Raw genomic sequence first — 11,946 nt, 5'->3', positions numbered from 1 at the left:
AAACGAACTCTTTTTTCCTCCACATGTGTGTGAGAATGTGTGGCATGAACTAATGTAAAATGCTTCACTGAATTATTCTTGAAATTAATATGAAAATTACATGTGGTGGTAATTGTGACAAAAACTGCGAAACTAAATGAGTTCGAAATATTTTTTTCTTATATTAGACTCATTTATTAAATAAATCTCCATATTGAACTTAAAAATTACTCGTTTATATATTTAAACGAACTCTTATTAAGCTGAGCCATCAAACCGTTTATAAGTGAGTTAGATTGATTTATTTGTAGACTTACCCATAAAATGCTTTAAGTATTGATAAAATCAAAGACCAAAGATTTCAAAAAAAAGATATATAGGGACATGGATTTGAATTTGGTAGACTATATCATAATATAAGGAAATGGCAAGCCAAGTATTAGGTTTTTCTTGTTGTTAACTCAATAAATTGGATTAAAGTCAATAGAGACTGGTTAAGTTGATTCTCTCTGGAAACTCATGACTTTTGTTTTTGGGTTAGGTGGGCAGATTCTAGCAACTCTCTTGCAAGAATGAAGATTTTGTTTTTGTCTTCAATACAACAATAGTGTGGTACTATCATATGGATACATTTTGGAACTCAAATTGGAAAATCTTGAACATATATTTTTTATACTGAATTCAGCATTCTTGAAAAAGAAAAAGAAGGGATTGTCAAAATTACACTTCATCATTGGACTGTGAATCCAATGACATTGAAAATGAAAAAAAAAAAGAAAAAAAGAAAGGATTCTTGGGTCATTCTTATTTGCTACTTAAAAAGACACAAGGGATTTGATTTTATTATCCAACTCTTTACCCAAATTAGTTTTTTTTGCCTTTCACTTAATAAGGTGTGGATTCTAGATTGACTATAGTCATTCAAAGCTAGTTAAGGAGATCCTTGTGATTCTTTTTCTAATGGTTCTTTTAATCAGGAAAATTGATTCTTGTTTGTGCTGTGATTTTGTAAATGTTGGTGTTAAATAACAAGTCTCTGATCCTACTTTTTCAGGAAAAAAAGAAAGAAAGAAAGGGAAATATGAAATGAAAAAATAAGTAGAAGATTGATATTAATTGCAATAAATCATTTTGGATAAACTGATTTAATTGTTGAATGGTGGATAAACTAAGGATTTGTTTCTTCTTACAGTTTTCAGGTAATTAGTAGTTTATAATTTGTAAAATATATATATTTCATATCTGAAGTTAAATAAAGTTATGAGTTTCCAGGTATTAGTAATAATATAAAATAAGAAAAAATAAAGCTCCTACTCTGAATCCAAGAGATTATCTCTAGCCAACTTTTCATAGTTAGACAATTGGATTCAGTCAATTGAAAACTATATCCCCAATTTTAATATCTCCATTTTGTAGTCATATTTATGATGTGAATAAAATATAATTATAATAACTTTATTTTAGAATTTTCTTTCTATTTTTATTTCTAACACATCGAGATATAGTAATACGACCTTTTCTTTTCTTTCTATAAAAAGGGTCATAAATTATACAATAAAAAATAAGAATAGTCATCTTTTTACGATCGCTTTAAAAATGATAACTAATTTGATGCAGAAATGAGAATTTAAATTTAAAATTTTTAAATTGTAAAATCAAACACTTTTACCATTTGAATAGACATCAAATATGTAATAAAATTTATTTAAATAGATTTTGAAAAAATTAAATAAGATGGAGATAGACCCTTCTTAATATTAATAATAAAATGGAGAGAAGACTATTATAGGAATTTGAGAGTGGAATCCTTTTGAAAAATGTATATCTCCATAATTTAATAGTATAACACTTTTATCATCAGTTTTTACTTGACAAATTGATTTTCTGTCACATAATACCGAAGTCACAAATATTTCAAGTCATTAGATTTAATAAATTTAATTATAACCGTCGAATTGAAAATGTGCTAATAGAATAATAAATTACTCCTTTTCTTAGGTGTAAGTAATACATGTAAAAAATTTCAGCAAAATTGATATTTTATTTCATTAATTATACAAGTTTCTAAGAAAAAAATATCAATTTTACTTTTTACTAAACATAAAATTCTTATGACAGTGATACCAAATAATAATTCGTTAATCTTAGGGTGCAAAGTTTGTAATTTGGGGCTTAATTGGGGGCAGTTTTTCTTTTTCTTTTTCTTTTTCTATTTTCTATGTAAGTAAGAAAATTCTAATTTGTGGTACCATAAAAGAAACTTCTAATTTGTGGTACCATAAGATAGGGACAAAGGTCACTTTTCCCCTCTGAATTGTCCAAAAGATTATTTAAGAAGAAATGAGCTTTTGGGTAAGAAAAGAAAAGTCGGAAATTGCATCTTTTAAGTACTAAATTATGGAGTTTTATTAAGTTACTTTGTTGCATTTTATTGTTAATCAACTTAATTAAAAAATTTAATTTAATTTTTAAAATTTAACATTAAATATCAAACTAAATAAGAATTTTTTAATCAAATTAAGAGAAAAGAATTTAATTTCAGCATAATTTGATTTTTCTTTTTAACAAATAGTAATTAATTAATATTTTAACTTGTTCTAATTTCTTATTTAACACTTTTAATCATGGCAAAAAAGAATATTTGCCACTAATTAATTATTAATAATTATATTTCAAATTAATAAAATAACATACCCAAAATAAAAATACTTTAACCATTTTTAATAAATTTTCTCGTTAAAAAATTTAATCCATAACAAATTAATAGAAAATATAAAACCTTGAACTCATCATGATTATGATTTTTATTTTATTTTATTAAATAAAAAAATATATTAAACTTATAAATATCTTTAAAATGTATAAAATTAGTAATATCAATATAAACATATTTTTTTGAAATGTTAAATATTTTATTTTAATGATGAATAAAAATTGTTACATTATATTTTATTAGTCATTAGAATTAAATTAAGGTAAAAAACAAACTCAATCTCAATCAAACTATTTAGTCAATAAAATTCAATTTGATTTTTAAACTTCGCTTAAATATCATATCAAACTGTCCAAAACTGAAGTATTATTAAATTAGAGTAAAAGTATGTAATTTTAACATAGTTTAATCTTAATATTTAATAAAAAAATTAAGAAATATTTCTAAATTCATATAAAATTATGCTTTTATAAGATTATAGTAAAATATTACATTTATCAATAGTTTAAGGGCTAAAATTATATTAAATAATTTTATTATAATAAATTAGTCACTTTTAATAAGAGAAGAATTAGCATCTTATTCACTCCAAATTCTGGAGCCATTTATTACTTAGCGAAAAGAAAATGGGTTTCATGAAAAGAGGGTTTAGGGTTTAAATGGTCTAAAAGTAATAAATTATGTACTGAATCGGCCAAAAAATTAAAATGGGGATATTGTTCTGACTGAAAAGTTTAAAATGTCAATTAGTCTTTTTTTCTTTTATATATCTTTTTTAATATATTGAGCATTACATTAACTGAAAAATAATTGATTATATTCTGCAACCATTATTATTTACATCAAACATTTTTATAGTTGTTGGAAAGAAAAGCATTTCTATATGTTATGTTGTCAGATAAAAACAATTTCATATTAACTATTTAACTGTTACTTTATAGCAATTTATTTGTATTAAAAAAATATTTAATAGGTTTAATATAAGGAAAAATTGACTAAATTAGACTGAATTATCTTTATAGATATTATATAATTTATTATATCTATTACAATAAGGATAAAATATTTAAAAAAACAATACTGAATTAAATAAATAAAAATAAACTGATAATTAAAAGAATTTTGATTAAAAACAAATTAGTATGGAATGAACACAGTATTATAAAAATCCTAACATTTGACTGAACCATTTATATAGAATTTAAGTCTTTTAGTACTCGGCTCGAGAAGTCTTAAAGTCTACTATTTTATTCGTAATTAAATATATACAATTTTAATTTAATTGAAAATATATTCAAATTCAATTTTAAAATTATAAAAAAATTCTTTAAGTTTCTATCTCAAAACTTTTTGTATATTATTTTATCGAACTAAGATCGTTTAAAAAAATAAAATTCGAAGCAACTCGAGTTGAGTATCGAAATTAAAATTCTATAATATAACTGAACTCAAAATACGGCATCGTTTCTAGTCAGCTTCATTATGCCCTAATTCTGTTCATCGCATGCTGTCTCTAGATGTCAAAAATGTCACCTAAAGGGTGACAGTAGATGGGGTCAAAGAAAAATGAGGAAAAAGTAAAAGAAGAACAGTCTATATTCTTCCACACAGACTTTAATTTAAGCTTCTCCAAATCATTCATGTCTTTTCTTTTAACAAAAACTTTTAGAACTTTTATTTCAAAATTATAATTTGGGAAAAAAGACTTTACAAAAATCGGATTCTTCCATCTCATAATTTTAGGAAATCTTAAAAAAAAATTTAAAAAAATATTAAAATCATCTAAAAAAAAACTATTTTGAATTATCATTAAAAAAGTGTTTGGTTCAGCTAATGAGAAGAGTTGATTGCTGATAACCAAATTGAAGCTTGAACACTTGTTGTTCAATCAACACCTTATTTGATAAAAATAACCATTGTAAAGAAGTTTAAATAATAAAAATAAAGTTCTACATCCTTTTAGAAAAGAATAATTAATTATAATAATGTCATGCATCAAAAGTAGTATAAATATATAGTTATTTGTACTCTATATTATTATTAATTATTTTATATTTTTAAAATAATTAAAATAAATATATTAAAGGATCAAATCACCTTCAATTTATGAGAGAAAAAAATAACTTGTAGCTTATAATATAAAGTGCATATGATTGATTAAATAACTATCTCAAATTTGGAAAAATGCTACATATTTTCTTAAAACAATTAGTAATTCGGTATTATCATCATTATTCCTATTTTATTTAGTTAAGTCTTTATTTTTTATTTGTATAGTATAGAATAAATTATATTTTATATATAATTCAACTATTCAATAATATTTACCAAATATTTATATGAATTAGCTATCAGTTATCAGCTGTAATCACAGCTGAATCAAACAAATCCTAAATATGTGTTCGGAATCGTTGTTAGGTGTTGAGAAAGCATATTTAAAATTTTTTGATTTAATAATATTAGTTTTTTATAAACTGGTTTCACAAACATATTTTTGAAAAGAAAAACAATTTACCTACTTTTTGTAAAAGTAATTTTCAAAACTATTATAAAATAAAAATTCGAAACTGAAAAAACACTTTTCCAACCTCAGTACCAAACACTAAATCAAAGTAGAAAAAAACTTGAAAATAAGGGTATCTTAAACACTTAAACTTTTTAACTTTTAATTTTTTAATTTTATTAAGAAATTTTTTTAATTTAAGTATATATCCCATTTAGACTAGATAAAAAAAATTAGACTAGATATATATTTTATATATTATTTATACACTAAATTGATAGATATATATTTATTTATTTTAAATTATTTAAAATATAAAATACTGTTTCGTACATATCACTTCCTTATTTATTTCGATATACACACTTGATGGAATTATGAATTATCCTTTTGTCAAGCGCCACGGAAGTAGCATGAAGATAATTCTGTGAAGGGTGATCTCAAAATAAAATGTCACTAACCAGACAACCTCCTAATTTAGACCCACCTCAAGAGTTGTTTTTCTTGGGTCCAGAAAGAAACATAAGCTAGATCATAGCTCAATACCAGTTATGTAAATCCATTTTAGCAAGTTGTTTGCTCCAATCCCTGAAGAAAAATTATTGACCCAGCAAGAACAGAGGAGAATACCAGAGAGCAAATGGTAACAAAATTTACTTGAACCTTGAGACAACCTTATACACAATAATGAAAAATCTAGAAACCTGATTAGATTGCAAAAGAAACAAAAAACAATGGCTTTGACAAAAACCAGCTTATGCCTGTAATCAAAACATATATATATTATATATATATTTACCAAACTTGTACTAACACTTGCTTGCAAGTTTGGATGCTGAAAGATAGACTATTATCAAGACGGAAAATCTTCACAGGAAAAGCTTCTCATTTTTCTCCAAATTGTTGTCTGGAGACCTGTAAATATAAGGATCAGCATCAACGAGCATCTTCACCACTTCTCTCATGTTAGGACGAAGATTGGGAAGCTTGGTGGTGCAAAGGATGGCGATCTTCAAGACTTTAATCATGTCGCCTTGGAGGGATTCAGAGGCAACCTCATGGTCTAGAACCTTGATGACATTCTCACGGTCATTGAGATGTGTCCACACCCAGTAAACTATATCTTTACTTTCTCCATATGCCTCTTCAATTGGTCTCCTGCCGGTTACTAGTTCTAGTAGCACAACGCCAAAGCTGTATACATCGCTCTTTTCTGTTACTTTAAGAGTATATGCCATCTCTGAAAAGCAAAACAAAACCTGTCAAAACTTCATTCTGATAGCAATCCGTATATCTACAAGGCATAAGCATATGGTCTATCCATTAGGCATTTTTGGGGATGTAAACGAAGAATATCATCACCCTTGTTACAGATTTATAGTTTATGGTGCAGTTTGACATGGGAGGAAAGGAAACAGGATAGTTGTTATGGAACTTACCAGGAGCAATATATCCATGAGTACCAGCAACAGAGCTACTGTCACACCCCTTATATGACACTTCAACAAGCTTGGCAACCCCAAAATCAGCAATTTTGGGCTCATAATCCTCATCAAGTAAGATGTTGCTGGACTTTATATCTCTATGAATAATTGGTGGAGAGCAATCATGGTGCAGATATGCAATTCCCTTTGCAGCTCCCAAAGCTATTTTATACCTCTGCAGCCAATCTAATTCAGGCTTCTCATCTTTGATCCTTCTCTGAAGTGCTTGAAACAGATTGCCTTTAGCCATGTACTCTAACACCAGATAGCTTGATCCTCCTTTGAGTAAACTAGCATAAAGCTTCAGTATATTTCTATGCCTGATTTTCCCTAAAATCTCCATTTCAGCTTCCGAAACCTTGAGATAATCTCCTTTCCACAGTTGCTTTACAGCCACTGTGCAACCACTTCTCTTCAACTCCAGGCGATACACTTTTCCGGTACCACCACTTCCAATTAAGTTTCCCTCTTCCAAATTACATATTTCATCAGCATCAACATCCAGTTGGTGGAAAGATGCAAGTTTCCATTTTGTGTCCCTCCTCGCTTCTAAATCATTTTCTCCATCTGCTTTACCATTAATGAAATTCCTGTAACTAGCAAGTAATAAACCAACTAAAATAATAACCAAGGCAGATATGATGATGGAGAACAGCACCAACTTATCTCCAATTGTTCGATCCTGACTGTGCTTTCCCATGCAAATATTCACCTTTGAATTCATGATGTTCTTGGAATTTTCATCAACACAAAGTTCCTTGTTCCCTAGAAATGCTCTGTCACCCCCCATGCTCAAAAGAAAAGGTGGAATACTTCCTGATAATTGGTTTCCAGACAAATCAATGGAACTTAGTTTCAGTTTCTCTAAATATTCTGGAATAAACCCGGTAAGTCGATTGTGTGAAAGATTCAAAGAGTTCAAAGAGGTCATTAGCGAAAAAGAATGAGGAATATGACCACTGAGAGAATTAGAAGCTAGATTCAAGTCTACCAGTCTGGCGCACTCACCCAGTTCTGATGGTATGGCTCCTGTCAATGAATTCTGTACAAGATGCAAGGATGATAACTGTTTCAGAGCACCAATTTCAGAAGGTATTTCGCCAGAGAAGCTATTGTTATCCAAGTAGAGTTTCTGAAGATTCATCAATTTTCCAAGTTCTGATGGAAGCTGGCCTGAAAACCTGTTGTTCTGCAAGATCAACTGGGTCAAGCTGGTAGACAAACCAATGTTGGGGGATATCTGTCCGCTGAACGCATTGTTACTGAAATCAAGTAGAAGGACAAGTGGCAATGCCCAAACTCCATCTGGAATCTGTCCAGACATCATGTTGTTGTTGATCCGAAACCTTTCCAAGGTTTTACACTTAGCATAAGAATATGATAACTCACCAGAGAACCTGTTTCCCAAAGCAAGCAAGTACTGTAATTTCTTCCCTTCACACAAGAACTTGGGGAAACTACCTGAAAATTGGTTCTCAGATATGTCAAAACTGTTTAGTGGTGAGAATCGGCCAAAATTTGCTGGAAACTCCCCTGAAAAGTTGTTTCCATATATTGAAAACCCATTGAGATTATGCATCTGCCCGAAACCAGCAGGTAGTTCTCCAGAGAACCTGTTATTATACATCTGAAACACTACCAAATTCTTTAACTTACCAATTCCCTCAGGCAGTTTCCCATATAACTGATTTGAAGATATATCAATTTCCCGCAAAAGGGTGAGGTTTGCAAGCTCTGGTGGAATTTCCCCAGTCAAATTGTTGAGAAAGAGCTCAATCTTATAAAGCTTTTTCAACTTGGAAATTGATTTTGGGAAATGCCCTGAGATCTTGTTCCTTGAGATATCAAGTGTCTCCAGCTCCCATAGTCCAAAAATGGACTCTGGAATCTCTCCTCTCAAATGGGCATCCGCGAGAAACAGATAAGTCAAGTTCTTCAAATTTCCAATACTTTCAGGAATCTCACCGTCGTCAAACTCATTTTGCCCTATAGCAAGGGCAACCAATCCAGTTAAATTTCCCACCCAGGCCGGAAACCTGCCTGAAAAGTAGTTCTTTGTCAAATCAAGAATCTCCAAGTTTCTCAAGGAAGAAAGGTCAGGCAAGACTCCAATCATTTGATTTCCAGTAAGATTCAATACTTTAAGATTGCTGCAATTAATAAGCTCATAAGGAAGCTTCCCTGAAAGTGCATTAGAAGGCAATGAAAGGGTAGTCAAGCTTTCAAGTGCAGAGATAGATGGTGAAATCTCACCAGAAAGGGACTTGTTATCAAATGAGATTGCTGTCACTTTCCCAGATATGGAATCACAAGTAATCCCAGAAAACTTGCACGGAGAAGACTCTGATTCTTTCCATGAACCCAAAACATTTAAAGGGTCTTTGAGTTGTCTTTTGAATTCAAGCAAGGCCTGAGTTTCAATGTTCAAACCAAAAGAAGGCAAGCAAACTGAAAAGACAAGGATGGAAAGCAGTGAAAGGAATTGGACTGAAAGAAAGCACTTTCTGGCCATTGGAAAGGAAGCAAAAAGGACTAAGCTGCTGCTTAAATCATTGCCACTAGAAACCAATCATCCTGAAAATAACATGAACAGAAGAAAACATCCAGGCATCAATACCATATATACTACATTAAATTTCTACACTCAAATTGTAGAACTTCACACAAATAAAATGATAACATAATACAGGATCAGAACATGCTCAATTCCCATCTATTTTGACAACTCAACAATCATATAAAACTCAAATTTAAAAAAAAAAATTAACAAAAAGAAGCTTTTTTAACTTAAAGGAAAGATTTCTATAACAAAAGACTTTAGGTTGACAAGCAGACAAAAGAGAGAAACTAAAGCAAGAGACCAAGGTGACGTTAAAACGTCAGGTTTGTCTTTAGCTGTGGATTATTATTAATATTTACTATTATTAATAATACTATTATTGTTATAAGAAGAAAGAAAAAGAAGAAAAGGAATGAGAGTACATACTTTAAAGTCACTCATAAAATAGTCATTGCTTCATTGATCTGTGGTGTTATTATTATTCATGGGCTTAAGTTTGTATAGCAAGTAAAGTTAAGCAAAACAAATTAATCAAAAAAGTAATAATTCCACTAAATAGTAATAATTAACATTTGTGAAAAATCAACTGTTTAATCATATGAATAATTCCTGGATTAAACCAATCATAAGCACATCTTATAAATCACTTCAACATATAGAAGAAAAAAGGAAAGTAGCTTTCGAAAGCTGATCAAATACCTTAAAACAACCAAACCCAAATACAGAATTTGTCTCAATGATGACCCATCAACCCAAACAGAAAATAAAAGGGAAACAAAATGAAAAAACGTACCTGAAGAAAGCTGCTAGTGAGAATTGGGATCTGAATTTCTTGATGTTCCATGTTGGTTTTTGCAGGTCTGAAATATGAACATAAACAATGATGAGAAGAAGATATAATCTTTCAACATTGATTCTTAACTTTCCTCCATTTTTACAATGAGGCAAGAATAGAAACATGGAAATTTAGCAAAATTCAAGAAATTACCAGAAATGAAAACCTCGTGATGAATGAAAAGATTGGTTCTTTGTTATAGTAAACGACAACAGAAAACAAGAATCTACCAAGAAACGGAAGCGTATTGTAAGATGAGAGAAGTAGAACAAAAGAAAGTACAAATTTTTAGGAGGAGTACGCAATAATAATTAGAAAGCTCTGTATCCCGAGACAAAAAAAGGAAGTTGGATTCTTGGGTGCACTGAACTCAAGAACAAAACACTAGAAAGCAAGAACAAACAATAATGAAGACTAACGCTACTGGGTAAGTGGGTACATCAGGAAAAGTTGGTTTAGAGAGAGAAGCATATATAGGAATCAAAAGAAGAAAGTAAGGGAAGTGGTTGGTATTGGAACTAAGAATAATAATGAAAAATATAGAAAGGGAAAGAAAAGAGGTGAGAATAAAACAAGAAGAAAGAAGCACAAGTTAATGAAAAGGAAAGGAGAAGAAGAAGAAGAAGAAGAAGAATGAGAAAAGAATCTGGAGAGAAGAAGCAATAGTGAATTATGAGTAGAGACGAGCATTATCTGTGAAAGAGAAAGAGAAAGAGAAAGAGAAGAAAGAAAGTTGGTGTGGTTGTATGTATTGGCGTTTAGTCACCCTCGTTTATTAGTAGTGGGGATATGAAAGTTGCATCACTTTCTTGTTTCTTGTTTTCATTTCGGTTTCTTTATTATTTGAGAGAAATATTTTTTTATTTTTCTCCTATCCATACATCAGACATGGCAACCGTACATAATTCACATATATTAATTAACTTTAAAATAATTATATATTATTACATATATAAATATAAAAATATTTTATATGGAAATAATCACAACTATATAGTGATAAAAGAATTATGATTTCAATTTCGACCAGTTATAAATAAAAATAAATTTTTTATTGAAATAAATTATATATTTTTTAAATTTATCTTAATAAAATATACTCTATGTAATAATTTCTATATATAACTTAAAAATATATATTACGTATATTTTATCTTACTGTAAAATTATTTTATTTATATAATATAACGAGATATTTATATATTTTATATTTGATTTCTGTCATTTTACTAACAATATTAAATATAAAATCTAAAAAAAATAATATTTAAATTTCTATTAAGTTATAATCATAAATTTTATTTAATTTTAAATATATGACTATATAGAGATTTTACAGTATATTATTTTTCAACTTGTTATAGTATATTGAATGTAAGTAAAATTAGTCTTGTTATTATTTATATATATATATATATATATATATGTAAACTTTTAATATTTTGAATTATTTTATGATATCTAAATAATTTTTGTATATAATTTTATTTAATATATTTTTATTTATTACTTTAAATATTTAAATATTACTAGAAGATAAATTTTAATTATTTAAAAATTAAATTAAAAGTTAAAATTATCTAAAAAATTCTAAAGCATCTATTAAATTAAACTAAAAATTAGAATAATTAAATTATTATGATTCACATGTTAAACTATGATCTCTTTTGTTATTTTCTTATTCATAAAAGGTATAATTGGTTATAAATTACACAATAGAAACAGTTTTTTTTTTTATATATAAAAGATTTTTAAAATATTAAATTCAAAATCTTTACTTTTGGAAAAGCAATCATTCTTTTCACTTAATGGTATCAAAGGTATCTTTTTTTTTTTGTTATTTTGTCATGTCACGAAGTCATTTAAATGTCT

At 28.3% G+C, this 11,946-nt stretch overlaps 1 protein-coding gene across 2 annotated transcripts; it reads right to left on the bottom strand.

Moving 5' to 3' along the window:
- Nucleotides 1–5,883: 5,883 nt before the first annotated feature.
- LOC8281370 (receptor protein-tyrosine kinase CEPR2) lies at nt 5,884–10,831 on the bottom strand. 2 transcript variants are annotated; one of them, XM_048371001.1, is made up of 4 exons: nt 10,228–10,831; nt 10,033–10,099; nt 6,635–9,253; nt 5,884–6,435 (listed from the first exon to the last, which is right to left on the bottom strand). In XM_048371001.1, exons 3-4 carry the CDS (start codon nt 9,189–9,191, stop codon nt 6,065–6,067), a joined length of 2,928 nt encoding a protein of 975 aa, XP_048226958.1. In that variant the 5' UTR covers nt 9,192–9,253; nt 10,033–10,099; nt 10,228–10,831; the 3' UTR covers nt 5,884–6,064. The 2 variants fall into 2 exon arrangements, with proteins under 2 accessions (XP_048226958.1, XP_048226959.1); XM_048371002.1 differs by lacking the exons at nt 10,033–10,099; nt 10,228–10,831 and having other exon boundaries at nt 6,635–8,829; nt 8,933–9,070.
- Between the last annotated feature and the right edge of the window lie 1,115 nt (nt 10,832–11,946).

Source organism: Ricinus communis, chromosome 2, assembly GCF_019578655.1.
Source record: "Ricinus communis isolate WT05 ecotype wild-type chromosome 2, ASM1957865v1, whole genome shotgun sequence".
NCBI classification, from domain to species: Eukaryota; Viridiplantae; Streptophyta; class Magnoliopsida; order Malpighiales; family Euphorbiaceae; genus Ricinus; species Ricinus communis.
This window is presented reverse-complemented; position numbering and strand designations above follow the sequence as displayed.